At 54.3% G+C, this 27,324-nt stretch overlaps 1 protein-coding gene across 1 annotated transcript; it reads left to right on the forward strand.

Annotated features, from left to right (window-relative positions):
- The first annotated feature begins 2,383 nt into the window (after nucleotides 1-2,383).
- LOC125546819 lies at nucleotides 2,384-18,981 on the forward strand. Its single transcript, XM_048710941.1, has 5 exons — nucleotides 2,384-2,401; nucleotides 2,504-2,791; nucleotides 2,962-3,046; nucleotides 3,201-3,618; nucleotides 18,717-18,981. The coding sequence occupies exons 1-5, from the start codon at nucleotides 2,384-2,386 to the stop codon at nucleotides 18,979-18,981; spliced, it is 1,074 nt and encodes a 357-aa protein (XP_048566898.1).
- The last annotated feature ends 8,343 nt before the right edge of the window (nucleotides 18,982-27,324 follow it).

Genomic DNA, 27,324 nt, shown 5'->3' on the forward strand with positions numbered 1-27,324 from the left:
CTCCGACAGTAGTCCCCGAAGCTGATCGAGCTTCGGGGCTGACAAGGGGACGAGAAGCTTGGTCAGCTTCCTATCCTGAGGAGCCGGCTTTGCTTATGCGCGCCGTCTTCGGAAAGCTCCGTATCTTGTAGGCGGGAACGTGGGTCGGCCTGCGAGCTGACCGCGTGCCACCCCGCGGGCCACGTGGCAAGGAAAACCTGCCAACGCACGCGCGCGATGGGACACCACCGCAGGCCTGGGCCCGCCACTTCAAGGCCTCGGCCCAAGCGCGGATCTTCTGCGGCCCACAACGGACCGCTCGCCTTCCCGCGGCAGTTTCATTACGTCATCAGGGCACAATAATCGTGGAACATGGGGGAGTGGGCGCAGTTGATCCCACGTTCCCCCACAGCACGCCTCCTCGGCTCCGCCGCGCGGGTCTATAAGTAGGGGGAGGAGAGGGAGCGGCAGAGGCTCGCACGCTCTCCCTCGCTCCACCCTTTCTCACCTTCCTTCTCCTTCCTTCCGCCGCCGTAGCGACCCATTGCCGCGCCGCCCCGCCGTCGGACCTCTCGGTTCCTTCGGTCCCACCATAGCAGGGTCGTGCACGTCTCCGCCGTCGCATCGCCTTGTTCCTCGCCGCGTCGCTCCCATGGCGTTGTCGAGCTCGTGGGACGGCTCCAACGTCCATGAGGACCACGTTGAGTTCCTCCACCGGACGCGGTGTCTGCCGGGCAAGAACTACGTGCGGGTTCGTCGTGCGCCGGTGAGGGAGATTTCGCCGACACCGGACGAGGGCGAGCGGGTAATCTTCCGCTCGCACTGCCTGCGCGGCTTCGGCCTCCCGGCGAGCAGATTCCTTCGCTGTTTTCTTGAGTTTTACCACCTCCAGCCGCATCACCTCACACCCAATGCGGTGATGCATCTATCGGCTTTCGTCACCCTGTGCGAGGGCTTTCTTGGGGTTCTCCCCACTCTCGAGCTCTGGGGAGAATTCTTCCAGTGCAAGCTCGGCACCGTTGTCGCGGGCGTGCCCGCCCCCTGCGGAGCCTTCATCGCCATGAGGCGGACGGGCGAGAACAATCCGTTCCCGCCCATCCCGCTGATCCAGCCGGTGAAGCTCTGGCAGAAGTCCTATTTTTACGTGAAGAACGTCGCCCATCAAGGCGACTTCATCAACCTGCCGGCTTACGTAGCCGGCCCGCCGGCTGGGAGGCAACCCTCGTGGAGCTACCGGGCCAGGTCGTTGTCTCAGGCCGGGAACGCAGCCGTCGCCCGGCTCCGGGTGATAATCCAGTCGGAGGGCCTGACCGGAGCCGACCTGGTGGCCGCCTTCGTGGAGCGCCGAGTACTTCCGCTCCAAGGCCGACCTCACATGATTTGTTAGATGAGCGGCCGCTTCGACCTGTGCCAGCTGAGCACCAGGGAGATGCCTCATGTCGAGGTGTCTTACATGGTGAACTACATCTCCAACTGCAAGCTCGCCGAGGATTGGCGATACGGCAAGGGGCCGTATTCTCGCGCCAACCCTCCGCCTGCCGTAAGTTTTTCTTCTTTTCTTCCTTTTTCTAGCCGGCCTCATGATGGCCGACTTCTGATCAATTGGTTTGCCCCCGGCAGAACCCTCTTCTTCCGCCGACGGCCGGGGCCGCAGGGGTAGAGCGCCAGCTCCTCCCCGACCGCACGGTGGACGACGTCGATGATCCGGACCTGGGAGCGGCCGCCATGGAAGATGACATCATGGGGGAAGGCGACGAGGCAGGCGGCGTGGGGCTCGGGGCTGGCCTCGAGGACTGGGCGGACGATGACGAGGTCGAAGCCGTTCCGCACCGCCAGCCGGCGCTTGATCATCAAGGCGCGGGCCCGTCTGCCGCGCCGGCTGCCCGTGGCGGCGCGTAGAAACGCCGAGCCGCGTCGACCTACTTCGGCAGCCGGCTGAAGAAATCCAAGGGTTCCACGGCGGCGACCAAGCAGGATGAGGCGGCCGTGAAAGCGGCCTGCTTCCGCAAGGCGGTGAAACAGCCACAGGCGATCTCGGCGTAAGCGTCAAACGTCTTGTATTTTTTGTTGTCCTCTTCGATTGAGGCTCTTCTAAACTTTTCTTTGCTCACCGGGCAGGGCACTGCTTTCCCTCGAGCGAGGTCCTGGCGGCTCCGTAGTCGGGCCGACTGGAGGGTCCTCAGGCTCCCGCCGTGTGGATCCCCGCGCCGACCTCATGGAGGCCGTGGATCGGAACGCACGGGAGGCGTGGGAGGAGCGGGAGGCGGCGGAGCGATGGACAGCCCAGGCGGCGAAGGAGCAGGCCGACGCGGTGGCCAAGGCTCGGGCGGAGGTGGCGGCCGCGGAGAGGGAGGCGGAGGCCTCGCGCAACTAGCCTCCGTAGCTCGTCGTTCCCCTCCGCGCCATGGCCCCCGACATCCCTGTGCCCCCCGTCGGAGGAGTTCAACCGAGACCCACCGGTAATGGAGAGGAGGGAGGACCACGTGGTCTTCGTGGAGGAGGCGCCGCAGACGGCGCCGACTAGAGCGGGCCAAAGCGGCCGACCAGCCGCGGCGCCAGAGCAACCGGCCCCGGGGGCGAGCCAGAGGCAGGGGGAGCTACCTCCGCGCCGGAGCCGCACAGAGCTGCGGGCGCCAGCCGGACGGCGGAGGCCCTGGAGGCGGCCAGTGCCAGCACGTCCGAGTGGACGCCCAGCGGGGGGACGGCCGAGCTGAACACGGCGGCCCAGGAGGTCCGGAACCGGCTTCAAGCCCAGGCCGCTTCGCTGCAGCGATATACCCAAGAGTTCCTCACGACGCGGGCCGTCATCCGGGTGAGCCTTCTGGCCTTGGTTGTTTTGCTTTTTTGATTTCTTCCGTGGGGGCTCACCAGCGCACCCACTGGGTGTAGTCCCCGAGTTCCGAGTCAGCTGCTGAGCAGGCGACTTGGAACTTACTAGGTCCTGACAGCTATCTTATTCTTGCATCCTGTCTGATCTTCCAGGAATACCATAACCTCCGCGCTGCTGCCTTCAACTCCCAGGCTCAGGAGCTGGGCCAGAAAACCGAGGACCTGACCAACAGCCGGAGTGCGTGCTTTGTCTCGTTCATCTCCTGTGGGGGCGCGTCAGCGCACCCACTGGGTGTAGTCCCCGAGATTCGGGCCGACTGCTGAGCAGTCGGGTCGGATCTTCCCTGACGACTTCTTCCTTATTGATTTTTCCTTTGTCTTCATGCTTGCAGGAGCCAATGCCGACTTGAGGGAGCAGCTCAGCGGGGCCCAGACCGCCCTTCGCGCCAAGGAAGCCGAGTGCAACGCCTTAGTCCTGGAGCGCGACCGCCTGGCCCAGAAGTTGGCCGACCAGGAGGAGAGCCACAAGGCGGCCCCGAAGAAGGCGCAGGATAGCGAGGACGCCCTCAAAGCTGAGTTCGAGACCGAAGCGGCGGGCTGGGCTGAGGCAAAACAAGCGCTAAGCGAGGGCTACGACCGGTTTGAGGATCTGATCGATGGTAAGCCGCCTTCCTCATTCCTTGCTTGCCCCTTGCCCCCTGATTTGTGTTCTGACTTGTGCTGCTTTTTGTTCTTTGTGCAGACTACTTCCCCGGCTACTCTGTCATTGCCACCCAGACCATCGAGGCCCACCGCGAGGCGCGCCAGAAGGCGGGGGCTGAAATCGCGCCGGACGCGAGCCGGACGCTTGAGGAGCAACTCTTGGCGGTCCAAGCCCGGCTGCAGCCGGCTCACCGCATGCTCCGCCGCCTCCAGCGCGCTGGGGCGCACGTGTTGGCCGCCCTCTGGCCAGGCGAAACGATTCCCCGCACCCCGAGTTGGACTGCCGACTGGCTGGAGGTTGCGGTTGGCCGCTTCGAGGCCTGGAAGGCATCGGCAGCCCGGCTTGGAGCTGGGCGGGCGCTGGAGTTCGTCCGAGCCTGGTATCCCGGGCTGAACCTGGACCAGCTGCGCACCTGGCGGCTGGAAGCCGACAAGGAGATGGAGGAGGTGTGGCCGGCCATCGCTCAGCGTGCCTTGACGATCGCCGAGTGCACTGACATCAGCGCCTTTGATCCTGAGATAAATGACGACGGCGTTGCCCAGCCGGAGGAATGGTTCGGGCTGATCCTGGTAGAGGGTGAGGACTCGGCGGAGGAGATCGCTTCCAGCGATGAAGGTGAAGACGACGAAGGAGAGGAAGGCGAAGACGTCGAGCCGGCCGGTGAAGCGGCCAGCCAGCCTCAGCTTAACCGTGCCTCCAGCAACGAGGCGCGTGCTAGCGCGCCCTCTGCGGGAGGTGGTGATCATGCTGAGGTTCGCCAGCCGGCCACTCCTCCAGCCAGCACTGCCGTCTCTACTGACCTGCCCGACTCGCCAGTCGTTCCCTTGGCTTAATCCGCCGTCCTTGCTTTTCCTGCTTGTTACTCTTTGAACAATTTTTATTAAACTTGCGCAGTTCCACCCACTGGGGGTGTATTCAAACTATGTTGAATGCTGACCTTTCGAAGGTCTTTTGTGTAAATATGATCGTGTGTGTTTGGCTTCCATTCGCGTATGCTTTTTATCCTTAGGCTGTTTCCTTTGCCGCCTTCCCCTGGCTGCTTCCTTCCCAACCGGCAGCTGCTCTGCAGCCTGTGGCTAGGGAAGAACTTGGCTATATTTATTATTTTATTTTATTTTTGGGGAAGGCAAGTACTCGAGCTTTCTTAGATTGAAGCGAGGTGAATGGAAGCCGGCCGGCCGGCTACTCTGGTAGTCGGTCAGTGGTGGGAGAAAAACTGGGTTTTGTTATATTAGTCCGTTAGTCCCTAGCCGTTTTTCGTGTGGGCGTCCTTTCCTGCCTTTAACTCTTGCCAGCCGGACAGCCGGTTCTTCGAACTGCGACTTTTGGCAAGAGAAGGCTTGGGTGCCGGCACACTACTTGTCTGACCGCGGGTAGGACTTCTAATATAACTCAAGGCGGCCAGTCCCCGGGTCGACTAGTCGAACCCGGTGCCGGACGAAAAAAGTGAATGTAATGACATGATCATAAGCATGATACTCTTCATTCATAGATAAAAGATGGCAGTCCCCGAGCTCTCCTCGGGGGGCCTATTGTCTCGTACTTAGTACAAAAGTTAGCGTGATACACACTGCATTTCAACTGTAAAATCTTCGGAGGAGGTTGGTGTTCCATGGTCGTTCCGACTCCTTGCCGGAGTCGTCTCTCTTTCTTACCTTCGGCTTCTGTGCGTCGATCAGGTAGTAGGAGTCATTTCCGAGCGCTCTGGTGATGACAAACGGGCCGTCCCAAGGGGCCGAGAGCTTGTGCTGGCCGGCTGTTCGCTGGATCAGCCGGAGCACGAGGTCGCCCTCTTTGAAAGATCTTGGTCTGACCTTCCGGCTGTGGTAGCGGCGCAAGCCCTGCTGGTAGATGGCGGACCGACTGAGGGCTAACAGCCGGCCTTCTTCCAGCAGGTCGACGCCGTCTTCTCGTGCTTCCTTGGCCTCCGCCTCCGTGTACATGGTTACCCGAGGCGAGTCGAACTCGATGTCAGTTGGGATGACCGCCTCGGCACCATAGATGAGGAAGAAAGGAGTGAAGCCAGTTGACTTGTTTGGGGTAGTGCGCAGACTCCAGAGGATGGCCGGCAGCTCATCGAGCCAACAGCCGGCCGAATGTTCCAGTGGTACGACCAGTCGGGGCTTGATGACGGAAGGATGAGGCCGTTGGCTCGCTCGACTTGGCCGTTTGACTGCGGGTGGGCAACGGACACTAAGTCCAACCTGATGCCCTGCGTCGCGCAGAAACGTGCCAATGCTCCCTTGGCGAAATTCGTGCCGTTGTCGGTGATGATGCTGTGTGGCACACCGTACCGAGTTATTATATCTGCGATGAATGTCACGGTAGTCGACCCATTCAGCTTCTTGATCGGCTTTGCCTCAATCCATTTGGTGAATTTGTCCACGGCAACAAGTAGATGTGTCATGCCGCCGCGTGCCGTCTTGAATGGGCCCACCATGTCCAGTCCCCAAACAGCGAAGGGCCAAGTGAGGGGAATGGTCTTGAGTGCCGAAGCCGGCATGTGTTGCTTGGAGCTAAAGACTTGGCACCCTTTGCAATGTTTAACTAACTCCTTGGCGTCATTCAAAGCAGTCGGCCAAAAGAACCCATGGCGGAAAGCTTTGGCGACGAGTGATCTTGAGGCCGCATGGTGGTCGCATTCTCTTTGGTGGATGTCCCTGAGGATTGCAATGCCCTTCTCTTGCTCGACGCATCGCTGGAAGACTCCAGTGACACTGTGCCTGACGAGCTCTCTGTTGACGATTGTGTATGCTCTGGCTCGGCGTTGGACTTGTCTTGCCTCTGTTTCGTCAGCCGGCAGATCTTGGTTTATTAGGAAGTTGAGGATGGATTGGGCCCATGATGGAGTTGTGACTTCTTCTATTGCCAACACGACTACTGCGACCAGGGCGGGCGGGCTGGGTGGTGAAATGCTGGAGTCGGCCGCCGCCTTTGTGTTGGTGCAGTCCCTGGGCCGACTACCGCAGTCCCCGAGCCGGGTGTGGCAGTCCCCGGGTCGGGCATAACTACGGAAGTCCCCGAGCCGCCTACTGACGTCCCCGGGCCGACTATCGAAGTCCCCGAGTCACCTGCTTGGTTCTTCGAGCCGGACCCGGCTGCGTCGGGGTCAGGCGGCACGAAGATGGAATCGGACTCTGGAGACGGCTTGATAGACGGCTTGAGGAGGCGTTGCAGAGAGACACCAGTTGGTATTGCCTGCCGAGTGGAGCCTATTCGAGCCAGGGTATCAGCTGGCTCGTTGTCGGCTCGCGGTACGTGGAGGAACTCGCATCCTTCAAAGTACCCGCTGATCTGCTAAACGAGGAAGCGGTAGCTTGCCATATTTGCGTACTTGGCATCCCAGTCGCGGGATGATTGCTGGACTACCAAGTCCGAGTCGCCGTAACATAGGATCCGGCGTATGCCGAGCTCTTTGGCAAGCCGGAGCCTGTGTATGAGCGCCTCGTACTCGGCCACGTTGTTGGAGGCGGCAAAGTGAATTTGCAGCGTGTATCTGAGCTTGTCGCCTTTGGGAGAGGTGAGGATGACGCCGGCTCCCAAGCCGGTGCGCATCTTGGACCCGTCGAAGTGCATGCGCCAATGAGTGGAGTCGGGAGCTGGCGGCAGGTACTGGGTCTCGGCCCAGTCGACGAGGAAGTCGGCCAATGCTTGGGACTTGATGGCGGTGCGAGCTTGGTAGAAGATCGTGTAGGGGGCCAGCTCGATGGCCCATTTCGCCAGCCGGCCGGATGCGTCCCGGCTGCCTATGATCTCGGCAAGCGGGGCGGTGCATACGACCATGATGGGGTGCTCTTGGAAGTAGGGCTTCAGCTTCTTGGCGGCGAAGTACACGCCATAGCACATCTTCTGGTAGTGCGAGTAGTTCTGCTTCGAGGTAGACAACACCTCACTCAAATAGTACACCGGCCTCTGGACCGGCTGTGCTCGGCCCTCTTCTGGGCGTTGGACTACGATGACGGTGCTGACCACCCGGCTGGTTGCAGCAATGTAGAGGGGCATGGGCTCTTTCTCAGTCGCGCCGCCAGGACAGGCGGCGTGGCCAGCATCTTCTTCAGCTCGTGAAAAGCTTGGTCGGCTTGGTCGTTCCACTCGAAGTGAGTGGTCTTCTTCACGAGGCGGTAGAGGGGGAGAGCTTTCTCTCCGAGCCGGCTGATGAAGCGGTTCAGGGAGGCCAAGCACCCGGCGAACTTCTGGACGTCTCGAAGTTTGGTGGGAATCGCCATTCTCTCAATGGCCTTGATCTTTACTGGGTTGCATTCGATGCCGCGTTCGGAGACTAGGAAGCCTAGGAGCTGGCCAATTGGCACTCCGAACACGCATTTCTCGGGGTTGAGCTTGATCTGGAACCGGCGCAGGTTCTCAAATGTTTCCTTGAGGTCTTCCAGCAAGGTGCCGCGCTTCTCCGTCTTCACCACAATGTCGTCTACGTAGACGTGGGCATTTCTGCCGAGCTGCTTGAGGAGGCACTTCTGCATGCAACGCTGAAAAGTGGCACCGACATTTCTTAAGCCGAATGTCATGGTCAGGTAGCAGAAAGCTCCGAATGGCGTGATGAAGGCGGTCTTCAGGCGGTCAGCCGGATCTAGCTTTATCTGGTGGTATCCTGAGTAAGCATCCAAGAAACTCAATAGCTCGCATCCGGCAGTGGAGTCTATCACTTGATCAATCCTTGGCAGGGCAAAGGGATCTTTGGGGCAGGCCTTGTTGAGGCTCGTGTAGTCTATGCACATGCGCCACTTGTTCTTCTTTAGCATGAGGACCGGGTTGGCGAGCCACTCTAGAAAGAAAACCTCCATAATGAAGCCGGCTGCCAGAAGCCGGGCTATCTCTTCTCCTACAATCCTTCTTTTCTCCTCCAACAGTCGGTGGAGGGGTTGTTTGACTGGTTTTGTGCCTTCTCGGACGTGTAGCTTGTGCTCGGCGAATTCCTTCGGAACACCCGGCATGTCCTTAGGGTACCATGCAAAGACGTCCCGATTCTCACGGAGGAAATCAGCGAGCTCGCCTTCCTATTTGCTGTTTAGGTTTGCCCCGATGACGGCAAACCTTTCTGGGTGCTCGGGGTCGAGAGGTATCTTCTTCGTCTCCTTGGCCGGCTGGAAAGATCCTTGGGCATCAAACTCCTTGGGATCGGGGGACAGGGCCGGCTGTTTGCTGGCCATGGCCACGACTCGGTCCAACATCTTCTTTTCTTTGTCAATCACAAGGGACTCAGCCAGCCGGCTGCTGGCTGCTGCGCACTCGAAAGATTTCTTGTAATCGCCGGCTATGGTGATGATGCCCTTGGCGCTCGGCATCTTCATCTTGAGGTAAGCATAGTGGGGAACAGCCATGAACCTGGCCAAGGCAGGACGGCCAAGCAATGCATGTTAGGGGCTCTCTAGGTCCACCACTTCAAACCAGATCGCTTTCCAGCGGAAATGATCCTTGTCCCCAAAGAGAACATCAATCTTGATCTTGCCAATGGGGGCGCAGGACAGGCCAGGTACAATGCCATGGAACACAGTCTGAGTAGGCATGAGTTGCTTCGTCTTGACGTTCAACTTCTCCAAGGTGTCACGGTACAGGATGTTGATGCTACTCCTGCCGTCTATCAGCACACGGGAGAAACGGGCAGCGCGTCTGTCCGTTGCAAGGGTGGCATCCAAAACCAACGCATAAGAGCCGGGAGATGGCATCACCTCTGGGTGGTCGGCCCGGCTCCAGCTGATAGGCTTTTCTGACCAGTGCATGTGCTCGGCGGGGTTGGTAGCGACCACGTTGACTTCCTGGTGCTCTCGGCGTCTGCTGCGCCAGCCTTCGGGCTGGCTTGTAAAGACGACATAGGCGGCATGCTCGTCGGGGAACTCATCGTGCACAGCTCCGACTGCTGGCCGAGCGTTCGGCGGTCGCGGAGCCGGAGGCGGCGGACCAGCAGGCGGAGGCGGCGCGAGCCCTTCGCCTTTGGAGATTCGGGTGAGCCAGTGGCACTTCCGGGTTGTGTGGTTGGACGGCTTCGCGCCGCTGTGGAACTTGCACGGGGCGTCGAGAGTTTGCTCGTAGGAGAAGGTCGGCTGCCAAGCCGGCCTGCCGCCCCTCTGCTTCTTGGGTGCGGGCCGCCCTTCGGGCTGCTCGTCTTCGACTGTGGCCACCTGCCGACTGGTGGAGGGCGGCACGGGGCCCTTGCGCTTGTGGTTGTTCTGGTACGGACGTCGGCCGGAGTCCCCAGCCGGCGTCTTGGGCGCTGGGTTGAGTACCTTCCAGGACGCATCTACCCGGAGTTCAGTCTTCATTGAGGAGTCGGTGGTGGCGTACTTGTCCGCTATGACCAGAAGCTCGTCGAGGGTAGTCGGCTCGTCGCAGAGGAGCTTGTGCTTGAGGAGGGTGCCTTCTCGGCACCCGACAGTGAAGTATTCTATGGCTTGCACCTCGTGCACCCCTTCGCAAGAGTTACGTAGCTCGGCCCAACGCGTGAGGTAGTCGCGAGTGGATTCGGCGGGGCCTTGTACGCACAAGGAGAGTTGTCTGGGCTTGGGAGCCCGCTTGTAGGTGCTGGTGAAGTCGCGGACGAAGGCTTCTGTGTAGTCTAGCCAGCTGTTGATGCTGTATGGCCTGAGGCTGTTGAGCCAGGTCCGCGCCGTGCCTTGCAGCATGAGGGGCACGTACTTCACGGCAACGCGCCTGTTGCCGTTTGCTATGTGAACCACTGTGGAGTAGTCGATCAACCGATCTTCCAGCTTCACGGAGCCGTTGTACTTGGGCGTGTCTCTTGGGAGCGAGAACCCTTTGGGGAAAGGCTCATCGCGGATGCGGGGGCCGAAGCGAGGCGGGCCGACATCATCTTCTTCTTCTAGCGCCAGGGATCGCGCTAGGCGGTCGATCCGATGGCGGGCGTCGTTCTCGCCGACTCCTTTGCGGCGACCTAGTCGGCCGCTGAGAGTCGGATGCGTGACAGGCGGTGGGGTGGGATATCTCTCCCCACGAGGCGGAGGCGGAGGCGGGTTGCCCTGCCGCTCCATGGCCCAGGGACGGCCTTCTGCGTCTCGCTCGATGGAGATCCAGGTTCGGCTTCGACTGGCAGCCGGCTCTTTCTCGTGTCGCGCGCGGGTTTTACCCGCAGTCGGCGTCCGGGATGTCGCTCCGTGCTCTCGGTGCGGGGGAGAGCTTTCCGCGTGGGCATCGGCTTCGTGCCGCTGTGCGGCTGCATCGATTAGTTGCTGGATGCGTCTGGTCATGTGGGGGAGTTCTTTGGCCCCCAGTCCGTCTAGCTCGTCTACGGCCGCCTGGGCAGCGCGCAGGTTCTCGAGTGGAGTGGCGTAGATTGGGCGGTCGACTCCTAGCGTGTCGGCGAGGGCAGCGCCGCGCTGTCTGACAACGCCGGCTCGGTTAGCTTCGCGCTGGTGGGCTTCAGTGAGGCGTCTCATGGAAGCCAACTTCCGGCCCTCCGCGAGGAGGGCGAGGCGGCGAGCCTCCAGTGCTTCGGCGTCGGGATCGGCCGGGAGGGGGATGGACAAGTCATGGACCGCCGCATGCGGGGCTTCAAGGGCGTCCTCGCCAGAAGCGCCGCCGTGGCCGATGACCATCACCTCGGCGGTGGCACCATCGCAGCCATCGGCCCGGGGAAGCGGGTCGTTGTAGATCGCGACGTCGGTGGGGAAAGCGTTGAGCGAGGCCATGTCGGAGTCGACAGGCATCGGATCGGTGGAGCCAACAGACTCCAAGTCCACAGCAGGCTCGCCGGAGACGTGGAGCTGGCCGAGGATGTTGACGAGGTGGTCGGTGCCCGCGTCAGAGGAGAGCTCGTCGGAGATGAGGGTCTCGTCAAGGAGATCGGCGAGGCCGCTCGCTGCGCAGACATTGGTGACGCCTTGCATCGCGTCGTGGCAAGCGCCATCGGGCGTGCCGGGCTGGCTACGCTCGCTGGGGAGGAAGAGGGTTCCCGTCCAGAACAGGTCTCCAGACGACGGTGCACCTGGCCCCATGGTGGGCGCCAAATGTCGGGTGGTAGGTGCGACATATGCCAACGGGTGGCTTATCATTGTGGGAGCCAGTAAGACGTCGCCGGTGCCTGGAAACGGGATGTGGCGAAGACATGCACGCCGGTGAATCTTACCCAGCTTCGGAGCTCTCCGTGGAGATAACACCCCTACTACTGCTCTGCGGGGTCTCCGCATGATCACTAGATGAACGAGTGGCTACAAGATGCTCCTTGAGCTGTTTGGCGAGAAGAAGAAGAAGGGCACAGATAGCTCTCCTCTCCTCTCTATGTGGTGTCTAAAACTAGCTCAGATCAACCCTTTGCATGGGTGCCCCGGGCGGTTTATATAGGCCCACCCCCCGGGGGTACAATGGTAATCTGGCTGGGCGTGGGCCCTAGCCATCTGTGTCTACGCTCGCCGGCTTCCGCGCCGGCTGGTGGGGCCCGCCGGCTGCCGGCTCCTTGGTCGACAGGCAGGCCCCACTGTCAAGGGCCTTGTCGGTGGCTGGTTACTGTTCCCTCAAACCTGGTGACGAGGGCTTCCCCGAGGTGGGCGTGGCTATAGTGCCGCCACCCGGTGTGCGATCACTGTAGCCTCACCACGTCTTGTCTCCTTAATGAGGCGTCTCCTTCGAGGGAGGAAGCAAGCCGGCTGTGGGGAGCCGGCCCTGTCTTGGGCCGACTGGGGGAGGCCTGGCCGCCTTCGGGGCCTCTCTGCCTGAAGGGGCCCACCGCCTGTGGGCCGCGCTGACGGCCCGTCGTGGGTGGCATCAGGGTCAACATGGCAACAGTGCCGCGCCGGACGGGTCATGGCCACCCCGTACAGCGCACTGTGCCAGGCGTGCTCCAGGATTCGGGGGTGGCAGGCTTTACTGTAGCCACGCCCCGCCACATCGCCGTTATGTGGATGCAGACTTCGAGGGTACGATCTTGACCTCTTTGTGGGAGCCGGCTTCTTGGAGTCGGCCTTCTCGCGGCCGGCTTCTTGGAGCCGGCCCTCCCGCGGCTTTCTTCATGAGGGCTAAAGCCGGGCCGCCTTCCGATAGTCGGCCTGGGAGACAGTCGGAAAGGGGAAGGCGGACCCACGTCTTGGATTCTGGAGGGCCGGATCGGCTCATAATTTTTTCAGAAGGGCCAGGGGGAGCCAGCTAGGCTACCCATGGTCGTTTACTCTGACACCTCTAACCCACCTTTCCTAGCAAACCGTTGTTTGGCTATGTTACTGCTTGCTCAGCCCCTCTTATAGCATTGCTAGTTGCATGTGAAGATGAAGTTTGTTCCATGTTGGAATATGGATATGTTGGGATATCACAATATCTCTTATTTACTCAATGCATCTATATACTTGGTAAAGGGTGGAAGGCTCGGCCTTATGCCTGGTGTTTTGTTCTACTCTTGCCGCCTAGTTTCCATCATACAGGTGTTATGTTCCTTGATTTTGCGTTCCTTACACGGTTGGGTGTTATGGGGACCCCTTGACAGTTCGCTTTGAATAAAACTCCTCCAGCAAGGCCAACCTTGGTTTTACCATTTGCCTCACCACCACCTACTTTTCCCTTAGGAGTCGCGCTCCCGAGGGTCATCTTTATTTTAACCCCCCCGGGCCAGTGCTTCTCTAAGTGTTGGTCCAAAACAGAGCCACTAGCGGCGCCACCTCGGGGAAACTTGAGGGCTGGTTTTAGCTGGACGTAGTGTTCATCCGTTGTTGCCCTGAGAACGAGATATGTGCAGCTCCTATCGGTATGTCGGCGCATCAGGCGGTCTTGCTGGTCTTGTTTTACCATTGTCGAAATGTTTTGTAACCGGGATTCCGAGACTGATCGGGTCTTCCTGGGAGAAGGAATATCCTTCGTTGACCGTGAGAACTTGTGATGGGCTAAGTTGGGACACCCCTGCAGGGTTTTAAACTTTCGAAAGCCGTGCCTGCGGTTATGGGCAGATGGTAATTTTTTAATGTCCGGTTGTAGAGAACTTGACACGTAACTTAATTAAAATGAATCAACCGCGTGTGTAGCCATGATGGTCTCTTCTCGGCAGAGTCCGGGAAGTGAACACGGTTCTTGTGTTATGCTTGAACGTAAGTAGTTTCAGGATCACTTCTTGATCACTTCTAGTTCACTACCGTGCATTGCTTCTCTTCTCGTTCTCTTTTGGGTAAGTTAGCCACCATGTATGCTAGTGCTTGCTGCAGCTCCACCTCATTACCCTTTCCTACTCATAAGCTTAAATAGTCTTGATCTCGTGGGTGGGAGATTGCTGAGTCCTCGTGGCTCACAGATACTTCCAAACAGTTGCAGGTGCCGATGATACCAGTGCAGGTGACGCATCTGAGCTCAAGTGGGAGCTCGATGAAGATCATGTTCGTTGTGTTGTTTCGTTTCTAGTTGATCAGTAGTGGAGCCCAGTTGGGATGATCGGGGATCTAGCATTTGGGGTTTTCTTCTTTATTCTGGTTCCATAGTCGGTACATGATTGTACTCTGGATGATGTATGTTTAACTTGTATTTGTGTGAACGGGCGATTGTAAACCAACTCCTTATCCCATTCTTATTCAGTACATGGGATTGTGTGAAGATTACCCCTCTTGCGACAAACCTACCATGCGGATATGCCTCTGAGTCATGCCCCGACACGTGGGAGATATAGCCACATTGTGGGTGTTACAAGTTGGTAATCAGAGCCATCCCCGACTTAGGAGCTCCTTGCTTGATCGAATCGCTGATGTTGTTGAGTCTAGAACAAAATGTTTTGAGTCTTAGGATTATATATATCGGAGAGTATGATTATTTTTACTGCTCAGTCCCTTCGTTGCTCTGTTGAGGCCTCCTGGCGTAGAAGTTTTTGACTCTTCTCTCCTCAAATTTCATGAAAAAAAATTAGGATCACGCGGGTATCTTGGAATCGTTCCGATGGTTTTGTGACGAGAACATTGTTCTTGGTGCCTCCTGACATTTAGGGGTTGTGGCAGTGTCCCGGGGAGTTGAGCTCCGAGGTGTTGTCGTCACAATTTTATCGTTGTAGTTCTGGAATACCTGAGTTCGCCGACATTGAAAATCTCTTTTATTTAGTTGTTGGTGAGATAACCTCAACGCCACCTAGTACTGGGCCGGGAGTTCGGGAGTATTGCCATGACTCGTATAACGGATGCTTTTCGAAGGTTGAGGTAAATGATTTCCGAAGGTTTCTTGGTTATGTGTTGAAGGATGGATACAGCTGGATGTAGGATTTGCTAGTTTTGCGTGAGATATTATGCTTCACATGTATCCTCAACACCTGATTGCATAACCAGGAAGTTTCGGGAGTTTATAAGTGGGAATTCAAGTAGCTCCTAGGATATCTTTCCAACAGACACATGATACGATATGGGGTCTATCATATGTTTGTTCCGGCTTATTCTGCAAGCCAATCCTTTGTTTTTTGTTTTGTTTGTGGTATTCGAGTTGCTTCGAAGTCAAGTGTTGATTACATACCTTTCCTAAGCGGTATTCTCATACTCCTATGTGAATACCAATCCTTCATGATAATCGAGATTGTCATGTCAATCCTTTTTCAACCGGCGTGTTTCTCTTCAAGTGAATCCTATCATTTTCCCATTTGCAAGATCACCTCTCAATTTTCCCAACGGTGTTTGTTTCATCTGTCCCAAGTTGCCTTTGTTTTCCCGCCCACCCACCCCTTTTTATTCAAGGACTCGGATTCCTAAATCAAGTATCCATCTTATGGATGTGAAGACTCTTCATTCTTTTCTTTCAATGTTTACCCGGCGGTTCTCATGAAAGATGCTCTACAAGTTCATCAGTTTTCGCTCTCTTTCTTCTCCGGTGTTTTCAATTCAAGCTTTTGGTGTTGATTATATCCTTTTCCTCGTTTCAAATGCTTTTCTCATGCCGGTGCACCTCATAATCATTCCCCGCTTTCTATTCAATTGTTTCGGAGTGCTGAAGATATCTCGAAGATTCATGTTTCCACTCTATATATTTTCAAGCTTCAAGTCGTTTAATTCAACCAGCACAATCTCTCTTTCAAGTCGTTCAACGGTCTTCCTTTCGAGTGGGCCCTAACCCACATGTCTTTTCCCAGGAGCGTACCTGACTCTTCTAGTTTTCCGGAGTTATTACCAAATTCTTTTCTAGGTTTGACGTAAGAATGGTTTGCCATCAGTCATATGTCTTTCTTCAAGATCTTTCAAAAAAATTCATTGTTGGCTCAACCTTTCTAATTTTCATCCCCGAGTATCTTAACAATTCATGGTGGTGTTTCTCGTCGTCATTCTTGGATTTTTGAAGACCGAAGAAGATTTTTTCCTCCAAATCTTATCCGTTCTGTCAGAGATGCGTAGTTCAAGCTTGATGCCATCCTCTCATAATTGTTTTCCATTGTGAGAATTCTTTTCACCCACCCGAAGCAATCCAGGAGTCTTTTCAGTTTGATTCTCCGGAGCCCATCATCTCAGAATTATTCATTCCAGCTTTCAGCTCTCGTTCTCAAAATCATACCGGTGTGTCATTCAAGTATGATCTAATCAACTTGAGAACTCTTCGTTCACTTGTATCAAAATCCCCTAAAGTATCTTCGTTCATTCTCCAATTCTTCCCGGTGAATTGTGCCTGTGCTACGTTCATTTTTAATTATTACGGTGCTTCGTTCAAGATTTCTCTTCCTTCGTTATCATATCAATTCATTCGTTCTTTCCAATCCTGTCGGTGGTTCATAGAAGACCTTCCCAAGTTTGCGCTATATCTCTCTTAATCCTTTCTACGAGAATAAGTAGTATGCCAAATCCATTGTGTGCCATCAATTTAAATTGGTGAAGGATAAGCATAATGTAATTCTTATTCTTGTGTCATCGAGTGAATTCAATTCCTTATTCTAGAGGTTAATCAAATTCTCGGTTTCAATTGGTTCATCTTTTCTTTTCCCGGAGTTCCAAGATCTCATCACACGAAGATCCATCTAATCATTGCAAGGCTTCAACCTTATTATCTTCATCCTTCAATCCGTTTGATCATCCTTTTATTACCGGAGTTCTTCATGGAGGCTCTACATGATGACTCATCAAGGATTTAATTCCTACTCGAAGTGTTCATCGAGATTCTTTTCAAAGGAGCTCAAGTGTTCTTCATCTTACATTCCGAAGTTCAATCCTTCCTCCCTTATCTTTTGAGGTGGTGTTATGTCATTCTTGATAATTTCTCTTCATGTTTCATGATTCACAAGTTTTCAAGAGTGACTTATCTAAACCCATCATTTTCTCTTCGCTCAAGACATCCTTTGCAACCCATCAATTACTTCGTTGGACGTTATCTTGGTATAGATTTCACCTAAAGCCTTCCATTGGGAATGTTGCTCTTTGTGGCGATTATCTGTGATCCAAGTTCTCTCTTTATTCTCTCGACGGAAGAAGCTTTTCTATCTTTTTCTAGCTCTCAATCAAATATTTTTCCACGAGTGGCAGGTTGTCACCTCATAATTTTGAGATGCTTTCTATAAGCCCACTACAAGCTTATTTGTTTCGTTGTTGGTTCTCCAATAACTCCGTTATAACATTCTCGTAAGGGTGCCTTCCAAGCTCATTTGTGTCAGAAGTGGGCATTTTCTTCTCCATTCTTTCATTCCAATGATCTATCTTCCATTCTTTCTTCCGGAGGCATTGTGATGTTGCTCTCTTCACTCATCATCTCGAATTGTGAAGATCATGTTCTTTCTTTTTCTTATCCATTCAACTGGAGTGTCGTGTCCTTCATTCTAGTTCTCTCATCTTATCAAGTTTTGCCTCCCTTCTCAACCAGAGTGTTGTCTGAAATCTTACTTACCCCTTGTGCCATTCTTTCGATAGTTTCGGAGGCATCATCTTGTCAAGTTCATGTTCAATTCCTTCCATTTACAGTCAGAGTACTGCCCAAATTATATCATTCTTTTTCCTTCTCTATCTTGTTTTAACCAGAGTGTTTTTGACTTTGTTCATCTTCGTGGTATTCTTTCTTTCAATTTGTTCAACCTCTCAAGGTTCTTTGGTTTCACTCTTTTGTCAAAGAAGCAACTTAGTTTTACCTCTACTCTTTCTCTTCCGTTTCTATCCGGTGTCGTCCTAGATCTCGGGACAAGATCCTCTCGTAGTGGTGGAGTGTTGTAACGCCCCGAGACCGTTGCGCCAGGTGTCTTCTAGTTATTCGTTGTTGTTGCCTTGTCATTTGCTTGCGTGTGGCATCTTGCCATGTCATCATGTGCATTGCATCATCATGTTTTCAAAACTTGCATCCGTCCGGGTCTCCCCGTTCCTTCCGTTGTATGTTCTGAGCGCAGACACACTTGCACGCGCACGCGGCACGTCCGAAATATTATTTTATAAGTGGCCGGAAAATGTTCTCGGAATGGGACGAAAGTTGGCGTGTCATCTCGTTATTAGAGTAGGTAGGCCGCCTGCCAAGTTTCATCGCATTTGGAGTTCGTTTGATGCCCCAACGGATAACTATAGCGGCAGTATAGCCGGTCTATCGTTAGACGTTTTCTGTCTCCGAAAACAGTCGCCAGGCTGCATTCATCCTCTTTCCTCTCAGTCCAACCCATCTGCACAGCCCTCTACCCCCACCTAGGTCCAACCAACCCCCCCCCCCCACTCTCGACCGGTGTCGTCCGATCTTGATCGGAGGGTCCGGAAGCCCCCAAAACCTCCCAAACCCTAGCTACTACCCTATATATACACCCCTGATTCTAAATTTGGGCACCCCCTAGCCTCCACCTACCTTCCAGCCTTCCCCTCGGGATCCCCGCAGCCGACAGCCTCCTCCCTCCTGGATTTCAGTGCCAAGCCACCCCGCCACCGCCACTTGTTGCCGGCCCAGAGGGCGCGCCGCCACCTGAGGCGTCGCCCCGACCAACCGAGAGATGCCAAGTCATCTCCCCGCTTCCCGCAGCCACTCGTAGCCCTCCACGCCGCCTCTCCAGCACCCCACTTCGCTGTGGCCCTCATGGCCCATCTGGAGCCCGCCCCGGGCCGCAACCGAGCCTGAGGCGCCCGCACTACACCACCGCCCATGCGCTGCAGGAGCGCCCCGCTCCCCGCGCTGAGCTCCGCCCCGAGCTTCATCGCCAGTCACCCGCTGACTCCACCCCGTCGCTCGCCGGAGACCAAGGTCACTAGAGCCGCCACCGGAGACCCCAGTAGGCATGCCCCGATGCCGTCGTGCCATCCTTCCTCCCTCCTCGTTTTCTCCCTATCTCATCTCTCTATGCCTCTTCCTGCAGAGCCTCCATGGCCTCGGATCTGCGCCGCCGCCGCCGGAATAAGCCGTCAGTCCCCCAATCCGGCCTCCCTGCTGGCAGATCTGGGAAGCCCGCACCACCCCGCATCCATTTAGGTCGGATCCCGTTCCTCCTCGACCCCGCTACACCTTCGCGCCGCCGGAGTCCGCCGCTGCGGCTCCCTGAACACGAGGAGGACGAGCGCCCAGCTCGCCAACCTCATCTGCCCGCCCAAACGCACGTGTGCCGCGTCCTGCGTCAGGCCTAGCGCTCCAGCGGGCCAGCGGCCGATCTGGCCCAGCCAGCGTTCCGTCTCCACCGACTGGGCCTGGCCCAATTTGAGCGCCCAGTCCGCCCAGTTTTCAGCCCGCCTATATTTTTTCCGCTACTGCGAATTTGTCTCATAACCAGTGATTTACCTACTTTACAGAAAAGCCCCTAAGCTTCAGACATATCATAACTCAATAACCGTGCATCATATGTAAAAACATTAGATATGATAAATGCTTAGAATTTCATCTAGTTTAATAATATACCACTTTCATCCATGTTTAACAAGTTTAAAATGTTGTTTGATTAATTTTGCTATATTTCCATCCTAAAATGCTTTATTTCATAACTAAATAATCGTAGCTCCAAACTTAACAAACTTTATATGTAAATGGGGTACAAAAATGCCTAGTTTAACATGGTGACATTACTTTGCATGTTAAAAAACTCTAAAATATGCTTTAGGACAGAACAATACCAAATATAATATATGCAAATGAGGATTTTCCAGAATTGTTGTTTGTTATTTCCGGCCTCATTTAAATTTGACTAGATAGTTAGTTTAATTATGCTTCACCTCTTGTCGTGTTAATCAACATTTAATATTGTTGGGTACATAAACGAGATCGAACTAAATAACTTGAATGTGGTGTTCCGTCAATATGCAATGGAGTTACATATTGAGCTCCACTTAATTTGTAGGATTGCTTGTGCACTTTGCCATGCCATGCTTCATTAACCTGGACATGCATCATACTTAGTTGTGCATCATGCCATGTTGATGTGATGGTTGTTTACTATGTTGTTTTGCTTATTTCCGGTGTTGCTTCTTCGGGTTAGTTCCGATAACGTCACGTTTGTGAGGATCCGTTCGACTACGTCCGTTTGTCTTCTTCATGGACTCGTTCTTCTTCCTTGCGGGATCTCAGGCAAGATGACCATACCCTCGAAATCACTTCTATCTTTTCTTGCTAGTTGTTCGCTCTATTGCTATGCCGCGATGCCTACCACTTGCTTTATTATGCCTCCCATATTGCCATGTCAAGCATCTAACCCACCTTTCCTAGCAAACCATTGTTTGGCTATGTTACCGCTTGCTCAACCCCTCTTATAGCGTTGCTAGTTGCAGGTGAAGATGAAGTTTGTTCCATGTTGGAACATGGATATGTTGGGATATCACAATATCTCTTATTTAATTAATGCATCTATATACTTGGTAAAGGGTGGAAGGCTCGGCCTTATGCCTGGTGTTTTGTTCCACTCTTGCCGCCCTAGTTTCCGTCTTACCGGTGTTATGTTCCTTCATTTTGCGTTCCTTACACGGTTGGGTGTTATGGGGACCTATTGACAGTTCACTTTGAATAAAACTCCTCTAGCAAGGCCCAACCTTGGTTTTACCATTTGCCTCACCACCACCTACTTTTCCCTTGCGAGTCGCGCTCCCGAGGGTCATCTTTATTTTAACCCCCCCCCCAGGGCCAGTGCTTCTCTAAGTGTTCGTCGGAAACAGAGCCACTTGCGGCGCCACCTCGGGGAAACTTGAGGGCTGGTTTTAGCTATGCATAGTATTCATCCGGTGTTTCCCTGAGAATGAGATATGTGCAGCTCACATCGGGATGTCAGCGCATCAGGCGGTCTTGCTGGTCTTGTTTTACCATTTTCAAAATGTCTTGTAACCGGGATTCCAAGACTGATCGGGTCTTCCCGGGAGAAGGAATATCCTTCGTTGACTGTGAGAGCTTGTGATGGGCTAAGTTGGGACACCCCTGCAGGGATTTGAGCTTTCGAAAGCCATGCCCGCGGTTATGGGCAGATGGGAATTTGTTAATGTCCAGTTGTAGAGAACTTGACACGTAACTTAATTAAAATGAATCAACCGCGTGTGTAGCCGTGTTGTTTCTTCTCAACGGAGTCCGGGAAGTGAACACGGTTCTTGTGTTATGCTTGAACGTAAGTAGTTTCAGGATCACTTCTAGTTCACGACCGTGCATTGCTTCTCTTCTCGCTCTCTTTTGCGTAAGTTAGCCACCATATATGCTAGTGCTTGCTGCAGCTCCACCTATTACCATTTCCTACTCATAAGCTTAAATAGTCTTGATCTCATGGGTGTCAGATTGCTAAGTCCTTGTGGCTCACAGATACTTCCAAACAGTTGCAGGTGCCGATGATACCAGTGCAGGTGACGCAACCGAGCTCAAGTGGGAGCTCGATGAAGATCGTGTTCGTTGTGTTGTTTCGTTTCCAGTTGATTAGTAGTCGAGCCCAGTTGGGACAATTTGGGATGTAGCATTTGGGGTTTTCTTCTTCATTCTGGTTCCGTAGTCGGACCTTATTGTACTCTGGATGATGTATGTTTATCTTGTATTTGTGTGAAATGGCGATTGTAAGCCTACTCCTTATCCCATTTTTATTCAGTACATGGGATTGTGTGAAGATTACCCCTCTTGCGACAAACCTACCATGCGGCTATGCCTCTAAGTCGTGCCCCGACACATGGGAGATATAGCCGCATTGTGGGTGTTACACCTGTGTCATCGCAGCGTTAACCCAGGCCTGGGTCGACGCCGCCTCCAGCTCTGCCATGGCCCTGTTCTGGTCCCACCAGGCCTGGCCTTCGGCATCGGCCGGGTCCAGGCCAAGGTCCGGATGCGCCGCCTCTGCCCTTTCCTCCTCCTCGTCCCGGTCAACGTTGTCAGACCGGCTCCTCCAGAACGCAATGCCCTCATTGGACACAGCATCTGCCGCTGCCAGTGCCAACCAGATCGGCGACCTGAAACACAAGACAGAGTAAAAACGCAAGAGCCTAGCAGAGCCGCTCAGCCACTCAGTTCAAGCAAGAAGGGAACTCACCCCGGCACCACCGGAATGGCGGGCCTCGCCGCCCTCTCCTACGGAATGCTGTGCCTCCTCTCGGCAGGCGGCTTCGCGCCACCGACTGGGTCCGCCGCATGTTTCACGGTCGGGGCTCACGGTGCGGCGTTGTCTTTCCCGTGTAGTTGGCTCACCACCGGCGCCCCCGGAGATGACATGGCTCTGCCTGTGTCGCGGCCTCCCCCACCTGCCACCACTACAACGGCGACTCGCGTCAGCATCCCCAAGACCGTCCCGCGACCGACAACTCAAGAAGTGAAGACAAGCTTACCCACTCGGCGCCCTGCGTTTGCGTCGGCGGTCGCCCCCTCCCCTTCGCCATGGGCCTCGGGCTCCTCCGTGGCAGCGCACGCCATTTGCGTCCGGGCCCGGTCTTAAGGATGCCCGATGGTGTTCAGAAGTACTTCCCGCGTCGCGTCGAGGTGAATAAGAAGATGAGTAGCAGCAAAGTATGGAGACCAGGGACTCACCGCGGGCGCTGGGTTCGCCTGGCTGTACGGAGACTTCCCGAACTCCGATTCGTCCCATAGGTTGGCCTTGGAGATATCATTGACCCGGCGGGCGACCTGGTCCTCCCCCAGCCGCAAGTTCGACATGCGGGTGGGGTCCTGAAGCCCAGTCATCTCGCCGATAAGGTGGTTGTGCTACTGCAGCGGCAGCAGTCGGCGCTTGATGAAGGCGGTGATGAGGTCGTTGCCGGTGAGCCCTTCCCGCTCCTTCATGACCGACACCCGCTCGCACAGGTTGAGCACCTCCTGCGATGGATGCTTGGGGTAATAACCCCAGTTCTTTTTCTCCATCGGCAGCGAGTTGACGAAGGGCGGCAAGTTGATGCGGTACACGCCGAGGTTGCGGACGTAGAAGAAGGAATTCTGCCAATTCTTGGCAGAATCCTCCAGCAGTATCTTCGGGCAGTCAGCGCCCAATCATTTGGAGATGACAGCGGCCCCGCACTCGGACATCTCCCCGGCCCTTGGCCCCTGCTGCTTCAAGGGGAAGAGGCGCACCCAGCGGTCGATCGAGGGATCGACCCCCAGGTACCCCTCGCAGAGGGTGACGAAGCCCGAAAGTTGCACGATGGAGCCGACGCTAAGATGGTGGGGCTGGAGCCCAAAGAACTCCAAGAAGTCGCTGAACAAGGTGCTCGCGGGAAGCCCAAACCCGCGCTTGAAGTGCGGGTAGAAAATAGCGCGCTCTGTGCCCTCCGGTTGCGGCTCCCGCTCGCCCCGCGGCAGGCGCACGGCACCCTCCATCTCCCCCGGCAAGTGCCTGGAGGTTCGCAGATAGGCGGTATCATCTAGGGTGATGGTCGAGCCCATCCACAAGCCACCGGCAGCGCCATGGAAGGAGGCAAAAGAGAGAAAGGAAGAAGAGCGATGGTGGATCTCTACTCGAAGCGCTGGGAGTCGCAGTGCGCGCTGGTCACAAGAAGGAGAGGAAGGAAGAAGGAGCAGGGGAGCGCAGGCAAGAATGACTTCGGCCGCCCCTCCCCCAATTTATAACCCACGATTCAAAACGTGGGGAAGTGGGATCGTTTGCGCTCGCCCCTCCCACTTCCCCGCAATAACTGCGCACGTACGTGCGTAGTAACTGCATCAAGAATGGCAACCGGCCCGCAGACACCACAATAAATCTGTGCGCATGGGCTGAGGGCGCGCGGCCATAGGGCCCCAGTGCATCACCCTGTCCTATCACGCGCGTGGCCTATCAGGCCTCTCTGGCTTCCGGGCGCCACGTGGTGCCCGCACGAAGTTCAAAAGATTGCCCCAAGATTCGACAAACTCTTTGGTTTCCCGCCCCTGCCGGGTGCCGCGATCCGGCTTCCGAAAGCCGGCACACAATGGGTGTTGCCAGACCGGTGGCCGCGAAATTCACCTCCTCGGGGGGGACTGCGAAGGCCCTCCCATCCGAAGACGGCGGACCTTCACAGCTTCGGGGACTACTGTCGGGGGGATGAACCCCAGGCAGGCAATGGAACCTGGATCCTTTTCAAAAACAATGGGGCCAGCAACGCCCCTCGATCTGGCTCACGCTTGGCTGGGTCGCTCGACCCAATGAAGCCGCTCAACGCGGTCAAACTCCACAACCCGGCCGGACTCCTCAAACTCGGCGCCGACAACCAGCTCAAGACAGCCGAACCCAACACATCAAGACTTCTTCAACAAGTTAGCTCCACCCTTAGCGTGTTCCTCAACCCGACCACGTGTCAGCTCCCGTCCCATCCTAGCCGTACGATGGGACGAGTCTCCATCTACCAATGATCGAGGCAATAGTGCCCCACCAATGCCTCTGGTCAGCCGGGGCGTGGCAACAGTGCCCCACCTACCAGCTGACCGGGGCCAGTGTCGCAACAGTGCGACCATCGTCACCAGTGCATGACGCCAACAAGCGGCGACCTGACGAAGCGCCACTATAGCCGACTCAACCCGGCCACTCCCTAACGATTGACAAGATGGCCAACAGTGCCCCTGTACCCGGCGGGCCCCGCGCCCGGAGAACCCAGCAAGCCCAGACCCCCGGCAGGTCCTAGTGCCGGCTTCCCAGACAATGACAACCTCACCCCATGACCTTTTAGCATTACTATTTTACTCCTGGGGGTTGACCTATAAAACTCCCCAGCAGCCCTCATGCATGGGAGGGCGATCACTCACTCACTCACTCACTCACACGCACGTGTAGCAAGCAACACCTAAGGAGAGGGAGCAGCCTGAGCCTTGGTCTGCCTTCCTTCTTCCTCCATACAGCTCTAGGAGCAACTCTGTACTAATACACATCAACTACACTCGGCAGGACTAGGGGTGTTATCTCTCCAGAGAGCCCCGAACCTAGGTATGTCTTGCGCCCCGCACTCGCTCATGCCACCCTCACCTCTGGAGACCACCAGTGCCCTCGAGCCTCTCCATATCTTTAGCCATCCCTTGTCATCTGCCGTGCGCCCACCACGACAGCCCAAGTGCTTGAGATTGAAGAAGAAGAAGAAGAAGAAGAAGAAGAAGAAGAAGAAGAAAAAGAAGAAGAAGAAGAAGCCCAAGTTCTTAGGAAGCTAAAGCCCAAGATTCTTGACCATGATGACAATCATCCAGTGGAAGAAAATATGAAAATCAGAAAGGATGCATGCCTCGGACTATGGAGAGAATCTGATCCATATGTTGTGGGGAGAAGGACTGCTGTGGATTATAGGTTTCACACCAAGGAGCAGCAGGACTTCGATGAGACTATTCTGCTAGATAAGAAGCCAATTGTCTGTGATATGAAGTGGGTAGACTGGAAGTACATTGATAACAATGAAGACCACTTTCCAGGAGTGCATAAGAGCTTCAGACTATGTGGAGTAGACACTTTTGTGGGTCAGAAACTCACCAAGTGGAATGATGAGCTCATTATGCAATTCTACTCCACAACACATTTCTATCTGGATGGAAAGATTGTCTGGATGTCTGAAGGTACAAGGTACCAATCGACAGTTGCTGAATGGGCCAAGCTGATAAATGCCCCTATAGAGCATGAGGATGGCATAGATGTCTATGCCAAGAAGAAGAAATATCACAACTCCATGGCTAACATGTATAAGGAGATTCCTGACAAAGTCTTGAAGACGCACAAGATGGGCTTAGAAGAAAGATCACAACTCCATGGCTAACATGTATAAGGAGATTCCTGACAAAGCCTTGAAGACTCACAAGATGGGCTTTGTATATTATCTGTTGTCTGGTCTGACCACCATCAACACTATCTTGAGGCATACCTTGTTGCCCAAGTCGGGTGATCATAGGATGATCAGAGGCCATTCCATAAACTTGCTACAGTTGTTTGATGTGCCCCAAAAGCTCAAAGTGATGAGTCTGATTGTTGAGACAATCAAGAGGACAACTGCCGATCAGAAGAGGTCATGTGGGTATGCTCCACACATCCAGATGCTCATCAACTCCAAGATGGGCACAGGAACATACTTGTTAGACAAGAAACATCTTCCCTTGAGGCATGATTTTGAGGACAACACAGTTTTCATGAATGCTGAAGATCCTACTTATGTAGAGGCTCAAGAGAAGAGGGAGAAGGCAAAGGCTGAGAAAGCAGCCAAAATCCCAAGTGTTGAAGAGGCTTCTCAAGTGTTTCTCAAGTCAAAGCAAGATCAACTTGGATATCTTATTCAAGCCACCTTGAGGATTGAGAAGGGATTGGCCACCCTGACTCAGAACCAAGAAAGCCTGGAGAGGATCATTGAAACAAAGTTCTATGATCTTGAATTGAAGGTGACAGAGATGCAGACAGCTATTGAGCAGCTCCAGGAAGAAGTTGAGGAGAAGAAAGGGAAAGCAACCACAGATGCCTTTCAGAGAGTTCCTAGGGGACAGAGATCTTCTGCAGTGCCAGTGACTGACACAAGAGCTACTACATCAACACCTGCAGCCACAACATCAGTAGCACCTCCAGTTGCCACTCCACCAGCTCCAACAACTTCAACCGATGCATTCGTCCTTGGAGTCCTATCAACGCCTCCTCCCAAAGATCAAGCCTAGATAAACACATATCACTATGCATTTTCGAGATTTTTGGTAACTTGTTGCCAAAGGGGGAGAAAGTGTATAGATCATAGGCTTTGAGAGAGAGAGAGCTTGTTTCTTTTTTCTATCTCTTTTGCTTCTTGGTTGATACTTATTTGTGTGCTTGCTTGGATGATACTTTATGTGTGTGTGAGATACTTGTTTGATCATGTGTTTGATCATACCATACCTTAATTCTTGTGCTTGAATGATGTTATTACTTATCTCTCATATATGATCATTCACTTTGCCTTGGTGATGAGTGCATATTTTAGCTTCTATCATTTTGAGCGCTCCAACAAGATGTATGTGACATGGAAGAGTAACCCATGATTCTAATCGATTGTGCATTTGCATTCAAAAGCAAATTTTTAAATAATGCACAAATTTAGGGGGAACTCTTGCTTATCACATACTTCTCAAAGAGATGATATATTTAAATCTTATTATCAATTGTCGAAGCTTTGTTCTATATGTTGTCATCAATTACCAAAAAGGGGGGAGATTGAAAGTGCAACTATCCCTGGGTGGTTTTGGTAATTCCTAACAACATATAGCTCATTGAACTAATGCTCTTTCAAGATGATCATTTCATAAATTTCAATGATTGGCATGGCATGGACTAGAAATGTGGACCCCTCAAAATGCTAAGGACACATATTGGCTCAAGCTCAAGACTCTACATTTTCATTTTAGTGATCCAAGATCACATTGAGTCCATAGGAAAAGCTAGTACTACTAAGTGGGGATGAGGTGTTGCTTAATGGCTTGCTTGCTCAAAATGCATAGTGATATGCTCCAACGCCCTCAACCACTTTCTCATATCCACATATGTCTCAAACCAAAAGTCAAACTCGGCCCCACCGATTTGATCTATCCGGCGCAACCGAGGTCATTTGACATAGCCATAGCCAAAAACCCTAATC

This window comes from Triticum urartu, chromosome 3 (assembly GCF_003073215.2).
Source record: "Triticum urartu cultivar G1812 chromosome 3, Tu2.1, whole genome shotgun sequence".
Taxonomy (NCBI): domain Eukaryota; kingdom Viridiplantae; phylum Streptophyta; class Magnoliopsida; order Poales; family Poaceae; genus Triticum; species Triticum urartu.

Coding starts and splice junctions, on each gene's coding strand:
- LOC125546819 (XM_048710941.1), top strand. Junction 2,792..2,961: donor CGACGCGGGCCGTCATCCGG/GTGAGCCTTCTG, acceptor CTGATCTTCCAG/GAATACCATAACCTCCGCGC. Junction 3,619..18,716: donor ACCGCGAGGCGCGCCAGAAG/GCGGGGGCTGAA, acceptor CTCTTCCTGCAG/AGCCTCCATGGCCTCGGATC.